Below are 27,547 nucleotides of genomic sequence, written 5' to 3' on the forward strand. Positions count from 1 at the left end.
ATCTATAAGTAAACCTCTGTGACACTATATGTAATTGTATGAGATAGTTTGCTTCAATAATAGTTCACATATCAGAATACCCAAATAGCATGATGAATTCTTTAAGTGTTCCTAAAGTTTTCTCCTTTCCTGAATTGTACTTCCTTAGGAATTCATGGAAAAATACTATAAGAATGATTTAGGAAGTTACATGCACCATGATTGAAGTTCCTCAGAACTTCTTAGAGTATTTATATAGAATTACTTCAACTCAAAAAGATTTCTTCGCATTTAATAAATTTTACTGTATCCACACGAAAGAAAGAGATCAGAAACTTTGGCCGGGGATGCTGCTGCTCTTGTGTGTATCTGTAGATGTCCACTTTTAATGCCATATGAGATGAAAAACATCAGACTCAGCTGAGATCGAACTCGGGTCTTCCGCTTGCCAGACAACCGCTCTTTCCACTGAGCTATTTAAGACTTCATGTGACATATACCTAGTGAAAAATGATTCGTTGATTGACATCAAAATAATATCAAATTGACGTCGGTTTGACGATTTCAACGTCTATTTGATGTCATTTTGACGTCAATCAACGAATCATTTTTCGCTGGATACTATACTGTTATAACTGTTATAACTGTTATACTGTTATATATATATACTGTTCTAACTGAGCTTCAAATGTAAGTAAAGCACACTTTCAAGTATGTAATTCAAAATCCAAAAATAAATGGCTTTCAAATAATACGATTGAGTTTGTTAGAACTATATATGGGTTTTAGAAACATGAATACAAACTTACCCACACAGCAGAGGTATCCAAAATATATCATAGGGATATCCAAAAGATATATTTGATATATGTGATATCTTCAAGATATCCTTATGATATATTTAAGACTTTCCTGCTGTGTGGGTAAGGATAAAATATATTTCGCATAAATATATTTATTATTGATACAGGTGAAAATTTTATATATCAAAAGTTATTTTAACACCAATTCCCTCTCTTTTCTTTATTATATAAAACTATATAATTCATTCCACAAAATATAAATAACTGCGAATAACAATAAATTAAACAATTTATATGTAAATATGTAAATTAATTATTATACACTCACTGACATGTACTGAATATAGGCGCAAAAAATAATTGCTATAAACAAAACATTTGTAAGGGCTAAGGCAGATGAACGAGACATAAGCGTCATAGTCGTCGACGTAAAATAAAGCAGAGAAAAACATAAACGTAAATCATGAAAGACTATTAGCCTTATGCTTACGTTTTTCTCTGCTTTAGTTTACGTCTACGATTACGACGCTTACGTCTCGTTCTCTGCCTTAACCCTAATTCCTCATGAATTCTCAAAGTGTTCTAGGAATTAAGTTGCGAAGTATTCGCTATAATGAAGTCCTAAGAAATATTTCAAGACGAAGTTACTATGGTTAATTCTTCAAGAATTCTTCGGGTATTCATTTTTCTAATTCTATATCTATTCTTTAAAATGTATTCTCTAGGAACTTCTGTTCATCTCTATGCTATCTGGGTATGTAGCTCTAATACTTTTAAGAACAGTTGTGTATCTGTCAGAGCAAATCTTTCTGAAAATACGTTTACTAAATAATGATTCGTTATCTCTATAAATATTTCAAGTCAGTTTGTATTACAGAGATGTTGCATATATTACAAGCATACATGTGACAATGCTAAAGGAGATATCTGCAGTATCAAATAGTATTTTATGTTTTGACATTGAAATACATGTCTACAAATTTAATTGAAAGCAGTTTAGGTTTAAATAACCATCTTTGCTTTCATTATTCTATACATTTCATTACGTTACAATATAGACCCACATATTTATTACTAAGAAACTCACATCAGAATAGATGCCTTTTACTTATTATATTCTAAACAGTGCATTATATTACAATATAGGTCCACAATATTTATTATTCACCACCTCACGTCAATGTAGACTCTGGTTTTACATGTTACTCCTAAAAATCACATTCGAATATACATGTACATGTACAATATTTATATGTAATATACATGCACAATATTTATTATACAGCTCACGTCAGAATAGATGCCTCTGGTTTTACACACTATTCAAAACAATTCAAAACGTCCCAATGTACATCTACTATATTTATTATGCAACCACGTCAGAATAGACGCTTCTGGTTTTATATATCATTGGAAGTAATTACATTGCAATTTACATGTACAATATTTTTAATGCAGCTCACATAGCTCAGCATAGACGCCTCTGGTTTGACATATTATTCCAAACAATTACATTACAATGTACATCTACAATATTTATTATGCAGCTCACGTCAAAATAGACGCCTCTGGTTACACACACTTTTACACACTATTCAAAACAATAATGTCCCAATGTACATCTACTATATATATTATGCAGCCACGTCAGAATAGACGCTTCTAGTTTTATATATTATTGGAAACAATTACATTGCAATTTACATATACAATATTTTTAATGCAGCTTACATAGCTCAGCATAGACACCTCTGGTTTTACACATTATTCCAAACAATTACATTACAATGTACATCTACAATATTTATTATGCAGCTTACGTCAAAATAGGCGCCTCTGGCTTTATCTATTATAGAAAAAAGTACATTATATAAGGTGTAGTAAAAAGAAAACCATTATTTTTGCATGAAATTGAAAGCTTTATTTAGCATAGTTAGAATAATCCGATTTAGGTCAAATATGCACCGTTTTGTTCGATAACTTGTTGCCATTTTGAAGGTAATTCTATTATGTCTCTCTCATAGAAACCCTTGTCCCTATTGGCAAAAAACTGGGACAGTCGATTTTCACAAGCTTCTCTTGAGGCGAATTTTTCACCAGCAAAATCATTCGCCATAGACAGGAACAGGTGGTAATCACTTGGTGCCAGGTCCGGACTATAAAGTGGATGCATAAGAACCTCCCAACCAAGCTCCCGGAGCTTCTGGCGAGTCACTATCGATGTGTGTGGCCTGGTGTGTGTTGTTCTGATGGAACACAATTCCTCTCCTATTGGCCGAAGCTGGCCGCTTCTGGGCGATTGATTCCTTCAGACGGTCCAATTGTTGACAGGACAGGTCCGAATTAAGAGTTTGGCCGTAGGGGAGCAGCTCATAGTGGATGATTCCCTGCCAATCCCACCAAACACACAGCAAAGCCTTCCTGACCGTCAATCCTGGCTTGGCCACCGTTTACGCCGACTCACCGCGTTTCGACCACGACCATTTTCGTTTGACGTTGTCGTAAGTGACCCACTTTTCATCACCAGTCATCATCCGCTGCAGAAATGGGTCGATTTTGTTGCGATTCAGCAGCGATTCGCAGATGAAAATTCGGTCCATGAGGTTTTTTTGCGTTAACTGTGTGGTACCCATACATCGAGCTTCTTTTTGTATCCAGCTTTATTCAAGTGGTTCCAAATGGTTTTTTGTGCAATATTTAGCTCCTGGGCAATCGAAACAGTGCTTACATGATGGTTAGACTCGACGATTTCCATTATTTTATCGACATTTTCGACAATTGGCCTTCCAGAACGTGGTGCATCTTTGACATCAAAATTGCCGGAACGAAATCGACGAAACCAAAATTGCGCGTGATTGGCTGTTACAGTATCAGGACCATAAACACTATTCACATTTTCAGCCACCTGGCTTGCGTTTTCGCCTTTATCGAAGAAAAACTGTAAAATATGGCGTATTTTCTCTTTGCTGGTGTCCGTCTTTGACGCGCGCTCAAACAATATTGAGTCAAACAATCACAAAACTGTCTGAAAAGTTTTTTTTAGTACGAAATCTTATCTTTCTAACGCCATCTAACGTAAACCGATCGCACTTATACAACGCGAGATACACATTACTAAAGCCATCTATTGGAAAAATAATGGATTTCTTTTTACTACACCTTATATTTCAATGATATAAGTATGTAATACTGCAGTAATATTTCTGTAATATTTCAATGACATATGTAAAGGTGCAATATTTCAGTAATATTTCACTGTGATATGTAATGTTACCACTATATTGCAATATCACTGCAATATTTCTGCATTATTACGTGCTGTGTGGGGTATTTATCACTGAAGAGAGTTCACAGCTGAATCGAAACGTTTGATTATTTATAGATTCTATTTTTAATAAATTACTCTATTTCCTAACAAAAGGAAGGTTTTACCAATATAGCATTACTATGACCGTGCTTGAACTCAGATTAGCCTTTTTTCCTATCTTTAGAAAATAATTTATTTTGATTTATAAAATAATTTATTTATATTTCATTACTCTTAAATTTACTTATATTTTATTTACTTTTAAAACGAGCAAATATTTTTTTTAAACAGTTTTTACATTTAAAACACTAATTTTCTTCTTGTAAGGAAATCATTTGCTTATTCTTACATATAGATATTTTTGCAAAATCAAAGAAATTATTTTTTTATTTAGAAATTCATAATTTTACAACTCATCTTATAAATAAAATGTTGGTTGATTGTAGGTTCAAGGAATATATGCCGTACGTGTGATTATTTTCTCTCGTCATCTATTAAGATAATCTGTAATTCGCACATCGATTCGTGTTGATTCTACTTCGGTATAGCGCGTATTTCAACACCCTCCTTATCAACGCGCTCGATGCTAAATACGTGTGCACTGTTAATAACATGTGGTATTTGCATCACGCTTGCATTTTAAGTTTAGCATCTTTATACATCTTTCATGTTTAGATTTCGGTAATGCTTTGGTCAATATATCAGCTAACATATGGTTTGATTCTAGATATTTAATTTCTATATCGCCGTTTTCGCTCGCTTCTTTTAAAAAATGGTACCTAATATCAATATGTTTACTCCTATCATGGTATACATTGTTCTTGCTTAACTGTATTGCACGTTGGCTATCACAAAATACACTAGTTGCATTTTTGGCGAGATTGCTGAATCCCATATGCATCAATAAACGCCTTAAATATATAGTTTCTTTGGACGCTTCCGACAAGGACATATATTCTGCCTCTATTGTAGATAGCGCTACTAATTTCTGTTTCTTTGCTTCCCAACTTATCGGACCATTAACCGATCGGGTTGCTAATATAGAAATATTTCCTGAGCATGACATTCTATCGTCGATATCGCCTGCCCAGTCCGAATCTACGTAAACACGCAATGCTTCGTTTCGTTTATTGTATGTGATGCAATAATCTATTGTACTTTTTAGATATTATAACACTCGTTTCGCCATTTTCCAATGCATTAAACCGGGATTTGTGCAATAACGGTTAAGGCTCCTGGGGAGTTGCATCATCCATCTCTTTTTAATGACGTCACAAGCGAGAAAACGCATGCTAAAAATTCCTGCAAAATACGTCGAGATAAACAGATATATCCATAAAACGACATTTGCGATCGATTAAGTACACCTCTAAAATACTCCGTACACTTTCCTTTTGTTCTAAAAATCAATAAATAATCGGAAAATTAATATGACAAGATAATGAGGAAATTAGGTTAGAAAAGACGATTACACGTCACATTTATTTTATAATTATCTGTTGATTGTTAGAACAAAAGGAAAGTGTACGGAGTATTTTAGAGGTGTACTTAATCGATCGCAAATGTCGTTTTGTGGATATATCTGTTTATCTCGACGTATTTTGCAGGAATTTTTAGCATGCGTTTTCTCGCTTCTGACGTCATTAAAAAGAGATGGATGATGCGACTCCCCAGGAGCCTTAAGTACGCTAACCGCAAACGATAAGTCCAGTCGCGATGCATTCACTAAATATATAAGTCCTCCAATGAGTTCCCTATACGGTATATTCTACATTTGTTTCCTTTCTTCTTCAGTACTTGGGCGTTCTTCCATAGAAAATTTTACATTTGAGTCTATTGGAGTTACGATAGGATTCGCTTCTGTCATATTAAATTTGATGAGTAAATCTTGTATATATTGGCTTTGTGATAACTCAATGCTACCCGTGGGGCCATCCCTCTCAATGTTTATTCCTAATATGCTACTCGCTGGCTCTAAGTTTTTCATCTGAAATTGACTCATTAGCATTATCTTAATTTTACACAACTCTTTCATATCACTAGATGCTATAAGCAAATCATCTACATAAATAATGATCTATTACCTTTTCTTTCTTTGTGAAGTTAATGTATATACGAGGAGGGTTTACATCGGTTTTGTACATACCTATAGTTGACAGGAATTTATCTAACTTAGTGTACCAGGCCCTACCTGCCTGCTTTAAACCGTATAAAGGTTTTCTGAGTTCGCACACCTTATGTTCTTCTCCCTTTTTAACAAATAGTTCGGATTGCTCCATATATATTCTTTCCAAGAACATAAGCTGTTATGATATCCATCTAGTGGATGTGCATCTCCTCTTCTATTGACGCTACGAGTAGAGTCCTTATTGTTTCGTACCTTGCGACCGGTGCGAATACTTCATCAAAATCGATACATTTTCTTTGTTCGCATCCTCGTGCGACTAATCTCGCCTTGTCTATTGAATCATCTTGATTTCTCTTTAGCTTAAACACCCATTTGTTGGAGATATTTTCATTAGTTGGCCTCTCGATTAGGTTCCATGTATCATTCTTCATCAACGAGTCATATTCAATCTTCATAGCTTCTAATCATAATTGTTTATCCATTCTCCCTTATAGAAATATCATACTAAGAATCATTGATAATTACTTATTTTCAGTATTAAAAATACTAGATAATAAGTAATTATCAATGATTCTTAGTATGATATTTCTATAAGGGCTGCTTAACATGTTCTCTACGTTTGGTGGATTTTCATACTGGTCGACGGTATAATTTGCTTCGTGGTATAGCCGTTTGGGTCTGCCTGGCTTTCCTGTTCTAATTTTTCTCGGACGTCCGTATCCTCGTCTTGCTTCGCCACTCGCGTTTATATCTTTCGTTGATGTACTAGATTTCGATGTATCGTTTAGACTCTGAATATCGTCAGCTTCGACTTCGTCGTCTTCTTCTATATTGGTGATTCCTTTTGGCGTATCCCAAATGCTGTCGTTTGCGTCTGCGATATCATCATTCTGAATATCGCTTACTTCTTCTCGTTCTTTTATAGCTTTCAACTTTGTTGCTATTGTATGTTCGTCGACGTCTTCTTCATTCAAATTCATTGGGGCTTCAAATAACTCGGTCGTCTGTTCACGACCTGGGTCTTCCCTTTCTATGAAGCGTACATCGCGGCTTTTGATTACCGTCTTCGTATCCGGCTGCCACAATATGTACGCTTTCGATTCGCTGGAATATCCAATCATAGTCATCTGTTTTCCTTTCGCTTCAAATTTTCGTTTATTTCTTCCTTTGATCAGAGTAAATGCCTTACATCCAAAAGCACGCATAAAACCTACATATGACTTTCGGTCATACCACATCTTGAACGATGTTTTATTGTTTAATGCTTTAGTTTGGCATCTATTTCTTATAAAATTAGCTGTATTTATTGCTTCTGCCCAAAGACTGTTAGGCAATTTCGATTGCAGTAGCGTGCATCGCGCCATCTCTACTAATGTGCGGTTGGCCCTTTCCGCTACGCCATTTTGTTGAGGAGTGTGTGGTACTGTTGATTCATGTTTAATACCTTCGGACTCTAATAATTTGGTGAATTCCTTGAAAGTGTATTCTTTTGCATTGTCTGTGCGTAATATCTTGATATCGTGGCCACTTTCTCTTTTGACTCGTAACATGTATTTCTTAAAAACAGTCAAAACTTCTGAGCGATCTTTTAGCATAATAACTTCTGTGTATCTTGTGTGGTCGTCAATGAAGGTAACAAAATACTTCGCACCACCGAATGATATAATGGTTATCGGGCCACAAATGTCCGAATGAATCAGACCTAACTTTTCTTTTGCTTTGTTAGATGAACTTTTATATGAAGTTTTACATATTTTGCCTGTATGATAAACTTCGCAGTCAAACCTTTCGTGCCATCGCTTTAGCCTATCTGGTGCATTTTCTTCGATGTTGAATGCTATGTCCTTTTCGTCTCCGTCAACTAAATACAATTGTCCTTGACGTCTAGCTATCATGGCGATCGATCCATCTGGACGCTTTACTATTGCACTGTTTTTCCGAAAAAATTACAATGTAATCATTATCTGTTATTCTGGATACCGACATTAAATTATTTCTGAATTCTCGTACTAGCATAATGTCTCGCAGTCTTATACCGTTAGACGTATTTCCCGGCAACTTTATATTTAATTTGACATCACCAGTACCTTCCGATTTTACTCGATGTTTCGCTGCTGTATATACTTTACATGACTTATTCCTTGAGAATGTGCTAAATTTTTCGCGTTCATTGCACATATGTCTCGTTGCTCCACTATCTAGGCACCATTGTGTGGATCTCGCCGGTTCCGTATTTAGTGCCATCGCTTGCACTGCGTCTTCTGTTGCTTTCCGAAGAATACGCTTTATTAGTTCTACAGTAGACTGCACGATGTCCAGTTTTTCCGCATTTAAAACAGTTTCCCTGAAACTTGGTGCTTTTTGTTTTTGTTTAGCGATCTTTAAAAATAGGTTTGTATCTTTTAGAGTTTCCTTTGCTTTTGGCTAATAAAACATCGGTTTGATTGTTATTGAACTTTAAATCCTGTTCTTTGAGTCTCACTTCTTGTTCTATTAGTTTTAACTTTAACGATTCAATGTCCGGTACATCATATCTCGACTCGATTGCAACGCAAAAATTATCATATTCTGAGGGTAAAGAACTAAGCAACATTACCGACAATAACTCGTCCGGAACTTTTATGCCGACTTCTTCAAGCTGCTCAGCGTGAAGAAATGAGTATGCGTGAAGAAATGAATATATTGCGTCATGGATTGGTTAGTGCTCTTTCTCATTCGATGCAGTTGTTTGTACAGCACAGCTTTCCGCACAGGTCCCTTCGATTCATGAACTTTTTCTAATTCCATCCACGTTTCCGTTGAAGTTTCGGTCTTCTTAATGTGTATGATCTGATTTTGCGACGTACTTAGCATTATTAACGCCAATGCTTTGCGATCCTTCTCCATTCGGTTTCGTTGGTTTCAGTTGGGGTTAGTTCGCCGTTGACGTATCCCCATAAATCATTGACGACGAGGACATTTCTCATCTGGATTTTCCATGATTCATAGTTCGTGTCGATCAACTTTTCTATATTGCACGTTGTACTCGACATAGCCATTATTTTGATCCCTTTTTTTTTTTTAGATATCGTTGACTTCACTTTACACACGTTTTATATGCGCAGTGGAATCGGGAGCGTTCCGATTGACCATGGTACGATTGGACATATCCAATCGATGATAAGAATTATCTAGTGAATTACTAGGTCAAATCAATCATTATAATCTATGACCAATCGTACCGTGGTCAATCAAAACCGACTCAGTGGAATCAAATCTAGGCCCATAACCTGTTAGCTGATTGTAGGTTCAAGGAGTATACGCCGTATGTGTGATTATTTTCTTTCGTCGTCTTTTATTCTAACACAACTGTTTTTACATCGCTTACAAGCGTTCGAGTGGATCAGTACACAAACTAGAACTTAACTAAAAATTAAGAAGGGCGAGACAAAATAAAAACGCCACACATGCAGATACGAGTCTCACCATCTATTAGGATAATCTGTAATTCGCATACCCAGCAAACAATTTGGTACCAAATTGTCGCCAAATTGACACCAAATATGGCCAAAACTTGACGGCAAATCCGATGCCATCTGCGTCCGCAATATGCTTGAGTTTGGTTAGCAAAGCTTAGTGACAAAATCTGACGCCAAATTATCGCCAAATACCGAGCAAAGTTTGGCGCCAAACTGCGCTGCACAAACCTTGGTCGGTATTTGGCGTCAATTTGGCGTTAGATGTCACCAAGCTTTGTTCGGTACTTGGCATCAATTTGACGTCAAACTGCGCCGCACAAACCTTACTCGAAATTTGGGGCCAATTTGCCAAACCTTTGATTTAGCAGATGTTGTGTCCAATTTGATGACATTTTGGCAGCAAAATTTGTAGTCAAGTGTTGGGCAAAATTTGCTCAAGCAGATTTGGACAGGCTATCTGGGTATCGATCGTGTTGATTCTACTTCGGTATAACGCGTATTTCAACATAACAAAATCTTATTTTATATTTATTACATTTTCTAAAGTCTAAAAAATATTTCTCTAAGTTAAGAAATTATATTTAACAAAATATATTTCTTTAATTTAAAAAATTTTTTCAATGTATACATTACCAATTTAAATTTCGATTTTACTTTTTCATTAATTTAATAGTTATAAATAATTACATTTATTTATTCCATGTATAATATTTGCAAATAGAAATATTTACAAAATATTACTATAAATATTTATTTCTTGTTTACTATAAATATTACATTGTATAAAATATTTAGTCTATATTTTAATAGTATTTTGAATAAAGATTTTGCTACTTTTTCCCTTTATGTACCTAAAATATTTATAAAATATTTATATAATATTTTTAAAAAATAATTCATCATAAATATTTATAAATCTTTATGATAAATATTGTGTGCTGTTTGGGTAGTTATATATTTTTACAATGTTTCTGTTATATATTTATATATTTATTAATACATTTATTAATAATAAATAATATATATGTATATATATATATATATATATATATATATTAGGTGGTAAACTTAGTTCCTGCGGCTCACAGTTAGATGACGTTAGTTGTAGGTATAATTTATTTTGACATCTGAAACTGGCTGCATTTTAGAGGTTAGACATTTGTCAATAAAATTCAGTGCGAAGAGATTTATTTAAGCGAGCAGTGCTATTTTTTCTTTTGATTAAATATGGAACGTGATAAGTTGTTTTTTCGACATGTGCTGCTTCATTACTTTGACTTGAAAAAAACTGCAGCTGCAGCTCATAAATTGCTTTTCGAAGCTTATGGCAATTATGCTCCATCGGAAAGAACATGCCAAGTATGGTTTCAGCGATTTAAGAGTGGTGATTTTGATGTCAATGATAAAGAACGCTCAGGCCAACCGAAAAAGTTTGAAGACACCGATTTGCAGGCATTATTGGACGAAAACTCTACTCAAACGCTCCAAGAATTGTCTGCAGCATTAAATGTTACTCCGATGGCTGTTTCCAAACGTCTACATGCAATGGGAAAAATTCAAAAGGAGGGAAAATGGGTACCACACGAATTAACCGCAAATGCCATTGCGAATCGCTTAAACATCTCTATTTCTCTGCTCGCCAGGCAGAAAAAGAAGAGTTTTTTGTGGCGCATAGTGACTGGCGATGAAAAATGGATATACTTCGATAATCCTAAACGAAGAAAATCATGGGTAGACCCTGGCCAACCATCGACATCCACACCAAAGAGAAATATTCATGGCCACAAAGCAATGCTTTGCATTTGGTGGGATATGCACGGCGTCGTTTATTATGAGCTACTCAGACCGAACGAAAGTATCACGGGGGATCGATATCAATCACAATTAAACCGTCTGAATGAAGCATTGTTGGAAAAAAGGCCAGCAGTAGCCAGCAATCGACGTAAAGTCATGCTTTTGCACGACAACGCTCGACCACACGTTGCCAAAGCCGTCAAAGAAACACTGATGCAGCTCGAGTGGGAAGTTCTCCCGCACCCAGCGTATTCACCAGACTTAGCTCCTTCGGACTATTACTTGTTCCGGTCGATGCAGCACGGCTTGGTGGATACACACTTCAGAAATTACGAGGATGTGCGAAAATGGATCGACGAATGGATTGCATCAAAAGACCAATCGTTCTATCGTCGCGGAATCTACGCGTTGCCCGAAAGATGGGAAAAATGTATAGCTAGCGAGGGAAAATACTACGATTAATGTATTTTTTTCTTTTGATGTCGAAATAAATGAGTTTCTTAAACAAAAAACCGCAGGAACTAAGTTTACCACCTAATAGAAATATTATACTAAGAATCATTTATAATTACTTATTATCCAGTATTTTTAATACTGAAAATAAGTAATTGTCAATGATTCTTAGTATGATATTTCTATAAGGGTTGTGGCAGAGAAAGAAACCAAAACAAGTTTATTTTCATAACAAGCCACAGTTGCTGGTGCCAAAATATTCAGTATCTTTTTGTGAGTTAAGACCTTGCTTCTGAAATTTGATGAAAATCATTTCTGAGATCAGGCGTAAGTAAATGCGTTCCTCATGTAAAACTTTGACATGATCCCAATCAAAATCATGGTTCTTCTTCAAACGATGTTCCTGTATGGCCGTTAACTCCACCGTAGAACTCTTAGGAATTCTCCTATGCTCGCCAATACGTGTACCCTTATAGAAATATCATACTAAGAATCATTGATAATTACTTATTTTCAGTATTAAAAATACTGGATAATAAGTAATTATCAATGATTCTTAGTATGATATTTCTATAAGGGTAGAAAGTCTTCTACTAGTTTGACCAACGTAAGAAGCATCACAGCCACTGCATTGCAACCTATATACAACGTTATTATGGAAACCAAAAGGCAACCTGTCTTTATGCACACGAATTAATCCTGATAATTTATTAGTGCAGGAATAAGCAATATCTGTCAAATTATTTCTAAAAAGCTTTGTCAGTCTTTTCGAAATTGAACCACAAAATGGTAAGGTAAAATATTTTTTATCACACCCAGAAGCTGTCAAATTTGTTTCTACTGTCTCTGTAACTCGTCCACCATTCACAATAAGAAACCTCAGTCTACGTTTAATAACTTTAAAAATTAAGTCAAAAGGATAATTATTATTAATTAACGTCAAAATGATAAAATCCAAATTTTTCTTATGGAAAGAAGGATGACTAAGATAAAACATCCTATCAACCAAGTCAATAATTATGCCAATTTTGTGTTGAATAGGATGGAAAGACAAATAATTAAGGTATCGACCAGAAAACGTTGGTTTATGATAACAGTAAAAAATAATTGTATTATTACGTATTAACAGTGTAGTGTCTAAGAAGTTAATACAGTCATCTCCTATCTCCATTATGAACTGAAGACGAGAATGGAACAAATTAAAAATGTGCAATATGTTATCTAAAAACTCCTTAGGAGCCGCTAAAAGAATATCGTCAACATATCTAAAATAAAAAGGCAATGTCACCGGAATCATGTTAATAGCTCTTTCTTCCAAATCTTGAAGAACTAGGTTAGCAATAATAGGGGACAATGGGGAGCCTATTGAACTATCAAAAGTTTGTTTATAAGTTATATTGTCAAAAGTAAAAAATGTAGAATTGAGAATAAATTCTAAAGCCAACAAAAACTCGTTGCGAGGAATCACAATAGAATCGACAATATAATGCCAACGTTTGTCTACTGACGCCAATGTTAAATCCAGAGGAATATTAGTAAATAGAGAGATAGCATCAAGAGAAACCAGTTTAAGATGTTCCTCGAAATGTTTAAATGCTTGTTAACTAAATCAAAGCTATTATTAATTTTACTTTTTGCCGGGGGAATTTTTTGGTAAATAATTTTATGCAAAAAAACCGCAAGATTATAAAGAGGGCTATTGACAGAAGATATAATTATTCTCAACGGGTGTCCCTCTTTATGTATTTTTAGCAATCCATAAGCCCTAGGAAGATTCCTCTCACCGGATTTTAAGAATTTATAAATAGCATTATCGATATAATTTTTATTTTTCCATTTAGTTAAAATTACATGAAGATCTCTCAAAAGTTTTTTGGTCGGATCATAGCTAACCCTCTGGTAAGTATTGGCGTCGTCAAGCTGACCCAACATTTTCTCCATGTACAAATCCCTATCAATTGCGACCGTGACATTACCTTTATCAGCTTTCGTAAAAAAGAGATTCAGGTTCAATTTAGAGAACGTCTTAGCTGTGGCCTTTAAAATAAAATCATACTTATACTGACAAAGCGGAATGTAATTATGAATTCCACGTAAGACAGGTACCACTCGGCTTCTAATAATCTCCTTCTCTTCCCTCTTAAGTTTCCAAATATTCGACTCGATATTTTTAATAAATTCAATAAGGATGGATTTCCCATTATAAGGTTTTAATATTGCGACTAACATTCATGTCAATTTGCGCAGGTCTTTTACTAATTGTAATGAGTTCGTGTCGTACACCTTGAGTTTTATTATCATTGAAGAGGGTTCATAGTTGAGCCGAAACGTATGATTGTTTTATATTGATTATTCATGTTCAATAAATTTTACACGATTTCCTAACACAAGGAAGGTTTTTACCCATATGGTATATAGCACTATTAGTCCTGTGCTTGAACTCGAATTGCTCTTTTTCCTATTTTTAGCAACAATGTTTAAGGTCGACCAATACTAAAATGGAAATGTTAAAAGGTTATCCACTGCTTAAAAAATGTTTTATTAAGTACGATACTGCACTGTCGAGTAGTGCATCTCTGTAGAAAGGTTATTCAGTATGAGTAGATTACTTTTAACGTCACAAAAGAATCGTTTACATGATACCACAACCGAGCAACAACTGTTATTAAAAGTAAACAAAGAGTATTTTTAATTTTTTTGGAGAGTGACAATCAGCGCCCTCGCTCAATTGGATCTGTTCCTCTGCTCGCAAAAGGTGGACGCAGCGGTCCCTACACGCCGCTCATGAAAATAGGTCTGACTGGCGTCCCGGCCTAAGAACGCGCCTTTACGCTCAACACCTTTTTACTGTGCGCCTCAATCCCAACCTTAACTCTTACTTTTACTTTTGTTCTACATGTTGTTAGTTGTGTCAACGCTCAAGGTGGTTATACTCAGATTATTAGCGTCATAAATAAAGTTTAGTCTCTCCATAGCCTAGGATTATTTTTGTCCAGCGAACCATACCCTGCGCTAACAAATTTTTATATTTTTATATATTTTATGTTATTATATACTACTCTCTAAATCTGAATCAATGAATTTCACTGACAAACAGTGAATATTCACTGATTAACAATGTTAAGTATACCACTGATTTGTTCAGTGCGTTCAAAGCGAATAAGCTTTTTCCCGATACACAGTTTGCACAACAAAACATAATTTTTGTCAATGCTTAAATCTGGAACGCTTCGGAATATGTTGGCCTTGGCATTTCATAGATTACACTTTTCTCATTATAAGATTGAAGTTTCCCGTCCTCCGCCATCTGGTTATTGCTCAATTTGTATATCTAACATAGTTTTACTGTATAGTATTATATATGTACTAATTATTTATACAACAATTTACCTAGTTTTTGCTTTTTTCATCCTTAATGGTGGTTAGATTTTGATCTTGCTCTTCCTTCTTTACTTCCCTTTTCGTAATGACTATGGCCGGTCATAGTCAGATTTTAAGGTCTATCCAAACAGATTTGCATAGGCGCATATATATAACACAAGACCATCTGGACCAATAAGAGTCCTCATTTCTATTGTCATGATGAAAATGAAGAATTCTGGTTGGTCAATTTTCTTATGTGTTGTGTATTATGCCTTTATGTAAGAGTGTGTTTCCCACATTAAGCGGGAAGCACACATTTTTGCATAACGACATAAAGCTCATTCTACGTTGCAAATCGCAAGGTCGCAAAGAAATTGACTAATGATAGTCGATTGTTCTTCTTGCGATCGAAGAATAATCAATTATGATTGGTCAATTTCCTTGCGTTACTTTCCAACCCTGGTAATATCTTTGTTATAATTTCATACTCAGCAATGTAAATGTTATATAACACCTCAGTAAGCAAATTGAGCGCAGACTGCGCGCAGATTGGCAGCAAATTTGATCAAAAACCCACAACAAAACCATAGCTATCTGTATCTATATTAGGCTACGGTTTTGGCGATAGATCTTGCTGTCGGGCAATTGGTGCCAAATTTGCAGCAAAAACCGCGCAAACCTTGCAGCGCAGCAAGGTCTGCGCGTTTCTGCCGCCAATCTGCCGTCAAATCGCTGCAAACTCTGCGCGGTTTTTGCTGCAAATCTGCAGCAATTATCCGACAACAAGCTCTACCGCATATCTGGCGGCAATTTGGCAGCAAAATTTGATATAACAGATCCTGCATCAAATTTGTTATCTATTTGCCATCAAAAATTGATAACAAGCTCTGCTCGAAATCTGTTCGCACAGGTTTGGCTATCTGGCCATGTGTTATAAAACATTTGCATTGTTGAGTGTAAAATTATAACATACATGTTATAACTGATGCTCTTGTGTTATCTGGGATTTTACATTGTATAATAAAACATATTATTAATATATTTATTGCATTAGTTGCATTGTTATATTGCCGCAAATGGACATTTTACTGTTGCTGTAACGTTGCAGCAACATTGCAGCATCATTTTGCAACGTTGTTGCAATGTTACAATATTGCAAAACAATGGTGCTGCAATGTTGCTGCAACGTTCCTGTGATGTAAGGGTTAGCTTAAAACTTTTGGGCGCCGTTTTCAATAGTCATGATTGTGAATAATTCAACTACTGAAAGTCAGTAATTATTCATATAACTGTTAAAAGTAGTGCGTTGTAGTGATTATTGCAAATATTCTGATTAATGAGATCAATGAAATCACTCAATCAAAAACTACTGGGGAGTAATTATTGCGAACATTCCGATTATTGGATGTTAAATAATCACTATTACAGAGTGAATAATCACTATTGAAATCCAATAGTTCATTTCCGTAAGGTTGAATCTAAAGTCATAAAAATATATATGAAATATTTTGATAAATATTTATAAAATATTCAAATAAATCTTATAAATATTTTGTACTGTCTGAGTAGGATATAACATCATTATATCATATGTTACATATATGAGTGGCTTTGCCACATATCATAAGTAGAATTTTTAGAGCATTGTGTTACAAATCTTAAATAGATTATCGAAGTACTTTTATTGCTAAAATTTAGTGTATTTATGTAACCTACATGTATGTTACTTGCTACGTAACTGGTTACCTTGTGATCTTTACAGTTACGTATTTAAGATATATATGTCACATTACTGTGTTTGCTGGATATTATTTATATTTAGTGAAAAATATAATAACATATAAAGTGAAACCTCTATTATAAAACTTAAATTCTAAATGCAATTTTTGATCAAAACATATTGCACATAAGATTTAATTATTTAGATTAAATATAACTTAGATTATTTAAAATTTAATATTAAAAGTAATTTTTTATATATAAGATGTAGTAAAAAGAAATCCATTATTTTTCCAATAGATGGCTTTAGTAATGTGTATCTCGCGTTGTATAAGTGCGATCGGTTTACGCTAGATGGCGTTAGAAAGATAAGATTTCGTACTAAAAAAAACTTCTCAGACAGTTTTGTAATTGTTTGACTCAGTATTGTTTGAGCGCGCGTCAAAGATGGACACCAACAAAGAGAAAATACGCCATATTTTACAGTTTTTCTTCGATAAAGGCGAAAACGCAAGCCAGGCGGCTGAAAATGTGAATAGTGTTTATGGTCTTGATACTGTAACAGCTAATCACGCGCAATTTTGGTTTCGTCGATTCCGTTCCGGTAATTTTGATGTCAAAGATGCACCACGCTCTGGAAGGCCAATTGTCGAAAATGTCGATAAAATAATGGAAATCGTCGAGTCCGACCGTCATGTAAGCACTGTTTCGATTGCCCAGGAGCTAAACATTGCAAAAAAAAAACCGTTTGGAACCACTTGAATAAGGCTGGATACAAAAAGAAGCTCGATGTGCGGGTGCCACACGAGTTAACGCAAAAAAACTTCATGGACCAAATTTCTATCTGCGAATCGCTGCTGAAACACAACAAAATCGACCTATTTCTGGAGCGGATGGTGACTGGTGATGAAAAGTGGGTCACTTACGACAACGTCAAGCGAAAACGGTCGTGGTCGAAACGCGGTGAGCCGGCGCAAACGGTGGCCAAGCCAGGATTGACGGTCAGGAAGGCTTTGCTGTGTGTTTGGTGGATTGGCAGGGAATCATCCACTATGAGCTGCTCCCCTACGGCCAAACTCTTAATTCGGACCTGTACTGTCAACAATCGGACCGTCTGAAGGAATCAATCGCCCAGAAGCGGCCAGCTTTGGCCAATAAGAGAGGAATTGTGTTCCATCAGGACAACGCCAGGCCACACACATCGATAGTGACTCGCCAGAAGCTCCGGGAGCTTGGTTGGGAGGTTCTTATGCATCCACCTTATAGTCCGGACCTGGCACCAAGTGATTACCACCTGTTCCTGTCTATGGCGAATGATTTTGCTGGTGAAAAATTCGTCTCAAGAGAAGCTTGTGATAATCGACTGTCCCAGTTTTTTGCCAATAGGGACAAGGGTTTCTATGAGAGAGGCATAATGGAATTACCTTCAAAATGGCAACAAGTTTTCGAACAAAACGGTGCATATTTGATCTAAATCGCATCATTCTAACTATGCTAAATAAAACCTTCAATTTTATACCAAAATAATGGATTTCTTTTTACTACACCTTACATGACGACTTTCGTTTTATAAATGTGAGAATGATAGTGGGCCATCTTATCCAAAATGTGAGTGAAAGACGGTTATAATAGTACTTATAAACAAATAATGAAAACGAAAATAAAAATGCATGTTGGGACGCTTGGAATCTTACGTATTTGCCGCTATGAAATGCACGGAAAACGGTGGCGGAAAATGTGCGAGCGCGTGTGGTGTGAGGACGCTCGTGGGGGACGGTGATACGTGGAGAGCAGAGATCTGATATCTTGTTTTATTTCCAGTTCCAAGTGTATAAATTATCTTTTTTTTTGTATAGCGTATAGAGACAACCTTCGTTTGTACTCACTTTCTAATGAAAAGTTCTACCACAAAATATAACAATTGGCGCTGCGGCTATAACTCTCAAGATTGAGGTTATACGAACCATATAAGAAATTCCACGATGGAACAATTTGTGAGTGCCAGTGAGTGTTAACATAACCCAGTAGCAGCTAACACAAAGGCAGCAGATCCTCATGCAACAGATGGCCGAGTCACAAAAACAAATTATAAGTCTTCTGTCAAAATATGTACAAGGTACTCCAACTTCTACATCTTCACAGTTGGTGGCTGCAGATTGCGATGCACCTATTCCCGTCGCCAAATCGTTCCAATTCTCAAATCTGGCTGAGCGATTGGGTCAGTTTATCCACGAGCCGACGAAAAGCAAAACCTTTACGCTGTGGTACGAACGACATGAAGGCACTTTCGTGGAAGATTCGAAAGGGCTAATAAAGGAGGAACGTAAACAATTACTCCTTAACGCGCTTAGCGATGATGAATATCAACGTTTACTGAGTTGGTTGTCACCCACTAAGAAATATGATTTAAGTTTTTCAGACTTGGTCAAGTACCTGAAAAAACAATTTCATAATAATAAGTCGCTTTTCCAACGTTATTTCGAAGCACTAAATTTTCGGGCAACGCCATCCATACAATCGATATAGATTAAGTAAGCATGATGGGAGATGCTTTTGAAATTAATAATTTCAAAATAGATCAACTGAAGAGATTCTGCTCGCAACATTAGCGCTTAGCGATCATTCCTACCAAACATAGAGCACACTTCTGTTCAAAATTACGGAGAAAGAAAACTGCACATACAATGACATTAAAGAAATTTACTATGCTCATGTAGAACGTACTACGGATGTAAGACGCGTTGAGGATCAACATTCTACAGAAGTAAACGCCATATAAAAGCCAGCTGGTCCGAAAAAAAGGAAAAGGACGCAAACCTACAATGAAGAATCCGTCGTTGTCACAATATTGTGGTTGTGGTAATACGACTCATAAGAGAGAAGACTGTCCCTATAAAGACTCAAGCTGTAGAATCTGCAAAAAATTGATCACATAGCAAGAGTCTGTTTTTCCAAAGTAGGAAAATTCAAAATGTCTATTTGCAAGGTGTTACAGGAACCGGCCCCACGTATCGAAAGTAAGCAGAAATTCAATTAAATGTGAAGCAACTGAGGATGCAATTAGACACTGCAGTAGATATAACGACGATCGGGATAAATGCATGGAGACAGATGGGATGTCCGGTGCTGCAGCCTTACAAATCTTCCTGTATAAACACCTTTATAATCAGGAGATCAAAACGAAAGGATCCTTCAAAGCAACGTTAAGCTACAAGGGATTTTCAACAAAAGGTACGGTCATCGTGTTGAACCGTCCTAATATAGCACTCATTAGCGCACAGGTCATCGATGAGCTCAGGTTGATGAAATATGATAAAGGAGTTATAAACAATCAAATGAAAATCAACGTGGTCAGGGACGTCTCATTGCTTAACAAATATCCGGATCTCTTTAGCGAAAATCTAGGAGAATGTAATAAACTCACAATCAATTTACGTCTGAAGCAGGACGTAAATTCACGTACCACGTCGTCCAGTTCCACTCGCACTGAGAGAACAGCTCAGTATTGAGCTCGATCGACTTGTCAGTAAAAGAGTCCTTACCTAAATCGACGCATTAGAATGGGCAGCTCCCATTGTCGTCCCAAGAAATCTAATGGGAAAATACGTATTTGCGCTGATTAATCTACGGGAATAAATAAAACTCTGAAATCTGACGACTATCCTATGACAAACATAGAGGATTTCATGGTAAAACTTTGAGGGAACGCGGTCTACACTAGAGTAGATTTCTCGGACGCATATTTTCAAATAAAATTGGATAAGGAAACCAAACCCTTGACGATAATTAACACGCATCGGGGATTATTTATGATACAATCGGCTAGTTGTTGAATTGAAGCCAGCACCTGCAATTTTTCAACGCACATTGGAGCAAGCTTTCGCAAATATATCAAGGTTCTGATTTATCTAGATAACATTTTTATCTGTGGCCGAGATCGCCCTGAACATGACACACGCTTAGACGCTGTTTTAAACCGAATTCAGGACTGGGGATTTTGATTGAGCATCGAAAAGAGTAAGTTTCACACAACTATTCAATCAACTATTTAAGGTTTGTTATTTCTTCCAGAGATATTGAGCCCAATCCCGCGCGTACTCAATCAATACGTGCAATGCGTACATCTTGTAATGCAAAGGAAGTTAGATCATTTCCTGATCTAGTCTACTATTACGGAAAATTTGTTTCAAATCTACATCGATTAAAGACTCCGATGGAGTCTATTATCATCTCCGATGGATTACTAAAGAAGAGTACACTATTCGTATGGGATTCGGCCTGCAATAATACTTTTCAAAAGATCAAAGAAGTCTTAACAAATCCATTCCTACTAGCACACTACGATCTCAGATAAACGCTAATCGTCGCTGCGGATGTTGGTCCAACGGTTATCAGCGGTATTCTGCAGCAACGCTACCCAGATGGACAAGTTAAGGCCGTCTTTCACATGTCAAAGGCACTATTGAAAACACAGCAGGGTTACAATCAAATTGAAAAAGAAGCATTTGCGCTCGTAACTGCCATTTTAGGAATTTCATTTTTGGACGACATTTTATTCTCCGGATAACCGACCTCTTTTGAGACTGTTCCACAAGTCAAAGACAAAGAGGTTGGATACTCGTACTGCTAATCGGTTGAAGCGCTTCGCCTCATTGATTATGACTTTGACATCGAGTATGTCAGGACGGAACATTTGGCTAAGCAGACGCCTTGTCTAGACTCCTCCAAGAGGCTAGAGCAGAAACCTCTGACTTGAAAATGGAGGTGGTTGTTGCGTCTCTGCAACAGCTAAAACTGCATCAGTTAGTTCAAGAATCAGCCCAGATTTTACCCAAGGCTCGGGAAGAATTACAATGGACTACATACAGAGATGGAATTCTGGCCGAAGTTATCAATCACCTACAGACCGGTTGCCAAAAATCGGATATAAAGGACAACGACCGGCTTCCTTATTATCGTCGCCGCAACTATTTAACCGTTGTAGACAAGACTCTTGTCTCCGATGACAAAACCGTCATTCCGCATAGTCTTCGACCATTCATTCTTCGGAAACTGCTATGCAACGCGATGTCAAAAGCTATGTCAAGAAGTGTCAGCATTGTGCAGAAACGGCACTGAAACCCACGAAAGAAGCATGCCATCCTTGGCCGGAATCGGAATCAGCATGGGAGCGAATTCATATAGATATCGCAGGCTCAATCTACGGACAGTAGGTGTTTGTCACTGTCGATAGTTACTCCAGATTCACAGAGGCGGAATGGTTTCTAACAATTACAGCTGCGGTTACATGTAAATATTTACGTTGACTATATTCAAGATATGGGCCGCCAAAGGTGGTAATGACAGATAATGACACTCAATTTACAGCAGAAGAATTTGCTCAACTTTGCGCGTATTTCAGCATTGTTCACTTACGTAGTATCCCAGAGCACCCCCAGTCAAATGGATTGGCTGAGAGAATGATCAATACACTGAAACGTTCCTTAGATCTGCAGGTTCCAAGACAAAGAGAAGAGAAATTAAACCAGTTTCTATATACATACAACTATACATCGTGTGAAGCAGCTCCCAACCAAAAGCCTCCGTCAAAAATATTCTTTGGTCGCAAATTTCGAACACTTTTAGAAATTTTTAGTCCTATAAACCAGGATCAACTTTATCTCGACACGAGAGAATGAAGAAGCAGTTTGATGCCCATCATGGAGTAAGGACACGTCGTTTCGTTCCAGGGCAGCTTGTAACGGTTCAACTCGCAAATGGCCGTCGAGTCCCGGAAAAAATTATCAGCTGCATATAACAATCTATAATAGCACGAGTTCGCATAGAGAATGCTACTATAAAACGGCATTTTAACCAGATTTGGCGGCGTACAGCTTTTCCAGCTAAGAGCGATAAGCGGTAAGCGAGAAATTGTTGCCAACACTACCAAGTTCGGCAACCACTCCCCTACTGTCTCCATTACCTATCGAGGACGCTAGCTTCGGAGGCAACGAAGATCTTCCTGCATTGGAGCCGTTGAGACCCTCAAACTAACTCTCTGAAAAACCTCGTCTAAACTACCGAAAGCTGGGAGGATTCTGCCGATATGGAAAATATCCGTCTTAACAAGGGAGGAATGTTGGGACGCTTGGGTCATTTGTATTTGCTGCCCTGAGCGTGGAAAACGGTGGCGCGGCTGTGCGGGCGCGCAGGCGTAGTATGATATGACGCTCGCGAGAGACAGTGACACGTGGAGAGCGGAGATCTGATACCTTGTTATATTTCCAGCTCCAAGTGTATAAATTATCTTTTTTTTTTGTATAGCGTTTACGGACAACCTTCGTTTGTACTCACTTTAGAATAAAAAGTTCTACTACAGCCCAGGCAGCAACGTCACGTCATTTTCACGTCGATAAATGGTCGATTATTAGTCATAGACGTATATAACTGACGTAATAACTGACATTTAAAAGACTTAATTATTTTGACGTGATAATAACGTCATTTAAAGACGTTTATAACACGTTTTTGAGAAATCATTTTTAGTCAGCTGTTCGATAAGCAAAAAATGTGACAGATGTTTACTTAAATTTCACTTATATCAACTGTGGTTTATGTAACCAACAGATTATTATTTATATACGTTGTTACTTATTTGTATTGTTATTTTTTATGAGCTTGCATCTCAAGCGTTTGACTCTTAGGAATAAGCCTCATAGAACTTGCCCTACCATTTCTTACTCACAAACATTACATCGTTGCAATTATCCAGTTAGGATGATGTTCAAAGATATGTTAATTCACTTCTTCACTTCTTCGATAATTTCGATAGACAGGCAAATTTATAGCTGTACATACCCTTTTTACTATTTGGACTCTTTTACTATTACTCAAAGTTTATAATCTTTTATGACTTTGTCTATTTAATAACAGTTAATAATAAAACAATGTTTACTATAAAAATTTAAAGATAACAAAATAGAATGAGCGGGAGTTTGTAGACCTCACCTCATTAGAGAGAGGGGTTAAATTAACAATACAGGGGTTAAATTAACAATACAGATACGAAAAATATAATTTTTATTAAAATTAAATCATTTTATTAAATCATATTATCAAAAAATTATATTACATTGTGTTAAGTATAACACATATAGACAAAATGTAAGACGTTTATATCGATCGAAGAAGTGATGTAATGTCTAAGCAACAGACTTATAATCCGGAGATGCCTTATGGTCCAAGTTCAAGTCCCAGTGCCAATGAGAATTCTTAAATGTGATGTAACATTGGAAAGTAATTAAAATTTTCAAGTAAAATCAGCAAACGCTGTGACATTTAGAAGTAGTTTCTGTTAGAAAATAGAACCGAATAAAAATATTCCTACACGTCATTTTACGTCATTTTATAACGTCATTTTCACGTTTTATTATTGTCATTGGTGGGCTTATTCCGGTCATTTTCCCGTCATTATTACGTGATTACAAAAGGGTAATTGACGTCACGAATGACCAAAAACTGACGTGAAAATCACGTCACGGTGCTGCCTGGGAGGTCACAGCAATGCATGTTATATTACAATTTACATACCTACTTTATATACCTAACGTTGATTGTGATAGCTTAACTGTAATTTATTCGACGTTATAGTAAGTTTTAGTAAGTTACATAAGAAATTTTACAAGTAGTCGAAAATAAAAATGTAGTATAATATTCATAATCTTGCTATTTCAAAAAATGTATGCACATACATTACGATAAATATCGATTGTCTTTGCGACTGATTACACAAACGCAATGTTTTGCAATTATTAGAGAAATTATAGCCTATGGCCATCTTTCCGGTATGGCAATAATATTCAAGTTTACTCTATACTATAGCTTCGTGACCAAAACTTTATACTGTAATTTCTCACAAATAAAGACCTATTTGAACAAACGTTAGGATATTGATGCTCTATCTAATCGCAGTTATCTAACGTGCTATGACTCGTTCTGAAATCGATTTAGCTGGTTGTGGCATCTCCTTGTTAATAAAACTTCTTGAAATTTGTGTGTGATAGCTTATATGCATCATGTATGCATCAAAGTAACATGTAACATCATAAAGTTTTTGTTCGATCTATATTGTGTAGTTTCTGAGCGTTGTATGTTGTATGTTTACGGTAAGCTAGCTATCATTTTACTAATTTGATTACTTATTAGACTTATATTATTCAAAATAGCTGTTTTTTTCTTCTATATACTATTTAATTTTCACATAAATCCACACTTTAAGCCTTCTTATTCTCTGTGATATTTCTTGAAATTGGCGAACAACGCGAATTCCGTTGTTATATTTGACCTAGATTTATAATTTCATGTTTTTATAGAAGTATAGAAAGTAACTCCGACAGTATAATGGATGTATAATGGATTCCACCTTGAATACGAAACGAAATATTTTTGTAAAAGAGCGAGACTAAGAGTGAAAGAGAGGAGGAAAGAGAGATGAAAAGGGGAAGAGAAAGAGAGAGAGAGAGAGAGAGAGAGAGAAAGAGAGAGATTTAAATGGGAGACTAATAGAATAATTCGCGGTTATTTAACAGTAGTAAAAATAGAATCAGATTTAAGTCTTTTCAAGTATATTGAACAGGACCGAAAATACGAATGAAACATTTGACGTATATTCATTTTAGGTATATTCTGTCTATTCGAATAAATTTGTACAGACATTGCAACAAACAACTTGCATTGGTGCTCATTAACTTTCATTTTGTCTGATTTTTTAAACATTACACATAATTTTTTACATTTAACGTATTTTTTGTTATTGTAGGGTCCTTTTGACTTTTTCATACATAATAATTTCAAACAAATTTATACCTGAGGATAGATTGAAAGAGCCAATTCTAGTAGAGACGCATTACCATCGGCAGCTAAAGTATGTAATACCGTCCGTCCATAAGAATCTGCTTGATTAATATCACCGCTTTCACCAAGAAGTTCTTTTAAAGGTTTATTTGAAGATTCGTCAATGGGACTTATATCTTGTAAAACCTGTTCAGAAAAAAATACCATTATTTTCATTAAATTATTTACAATAATGATCAATAATACTATGGAAATTAATTAGTTATTAAATTAGTACAAGTAAAAATATTGAATGAATGATATACATAGTGTCCAATTTTAATGGAAGTAACTACATATAATCTAAATTTTATGTCACACAGTCATTCAATTCTGCTTTTTATGAAGTAATTAAAGATATTTACTAACACTATTTTTCATCATTCATTTTGTTTTGCAACTATCAAAATATAATGTGAAATTTTAATAATTAGAATATATGATCAAATATCAAATATGTCACATAATTTAGTGAGAGTTCCTTCAACTAAATTTTCATTAATATTCTCTTTTGCGTAAATACACATTTTGAGTTCAATAAACGTTTCAATTTTTATATTTGTTGTATTACAAAAATAATGTCAAACGCTTCATTGAGGATGTTCCGGAAAGAATCACTATAACTATATAAACTACGCATATACTTTATTTTTAATGTAAATGCTTTAATAATTAATAATTAAATGTAACATAATTTCAATATCTGCAAACGACTGCAATTTCTTTATCAATTTATTGAATTTTCAAATATATAAGTACTGAGGTATTACCAGGTGTATAAATATGAAACCGGAATTTTTGTATAGAAAATACACGTTTATTGTAGGAAAATGATAAAAAATATTTTATTCGAAGTATGGCCCATCGCTAGCTATACATTTTTCCCACCTATCTGACAATTTGTGGCTGCCACGCCAAAAAAACTGTTGCTCTTTTGAGGCAAACTAGTCATTGAGCCATTTTCATACATTTTCGTAAGAAGTGAAGCGCTGCTTAGCAAGTGCGTGCCATCGATGCAAATAAATAGTAATCGGACGGAGCCAAGTCTGGTGAGTAAGCCGCATGCAAAAGTATTTCCCAACTAAACGCCTCAATCGTTTCCTTGACCAGTTTTGCTGTGTGTGATGGTGCATTATCATAAAGCAAAATCATTTTGTGTTGCCTTTTTTTATATTCTGGTCGTTTTTCACGCAAAGCTTGATTCAAATCGATCATTGGTTGTCGGTAGCGTTCAGTATTAACGGTTTGGCCAGGTTCTAGCAACTCATAATAGATCACACCCTTCTGATCCCACCAAACAGAGCATTGTCTTCTGTCCATAGCGATTTGGCCTTATAGTCAATGTCGATGGTTCGCCTGGAGTTACCCATGATCTTTTACGCTTAGGATTCTCAAAATATATCCACTTTTCATCGCCAGTCACAATTCGATGGAGAAATGACTTTCTTTTGTACCTGGCGAGCAGCATTTCGCAAGTGGTTTTTCGGTTTTCCTGCTGTCTTTCATTCAGTTCATGTGAACTATTTTCCCATCTTCTAGATCTTTCCCATGACTTTGGAACGTATGGAGACGGCTTCTCGTGTCACATTTAATTGATCCGCGAGTTGTTGTTGCGTTTGAGTGTCATCCTCATCCAACAATGCTTGCAATTCGTTGTCTTCAAACTTTTTCG

The 27,547-nt window shown here is 35.8% G+C and overlaps 1 protein-coding gene across 9 annotated transcripts in view; it reads right to left on the minus strand.

Moving 5' to 3' along the window:
* LOC116846727 (ankyrin repeat domain-containing protein 50) overlaps positions 1–27,547 on the minus strand; it is a 692,623-nt gene that overhangs the window by 444,731 nt on the left and 220,345 nt on the right. For all 9 annotated transcript variants that reach the window (XM_032820946.1, XM_032820942.1, XM_032820941.1 and 6 more), the window contains one exon: positions 25,849–26,022. In XM_032820946.1, the coding sequence (XP_032676837.1) occupies positions 25,849–26,022 (174 nt within the window). The remainder of the gene's footprint in view (positions 1–25,848; positions 26,023–27,547) is intronic.

The sequence above is a fragment of the Odontomachus brunneus genome, unplaced genomic scaffold, assembly GCF_010583005.1.
Source record: "Odontomachus brunneus isolate Ranch 3 - 2012 unplaced genomic scaffold, Obru_v1 Obru_scaffold_068, whole genome shotgun sequence".
Classification (NCBI taxonomy): Eukaryota; Metazoa; Arthropoda; class Insecta; order Hymenoptera; family Formicidae; genus Odontomachus; species Odontomachus brunneus.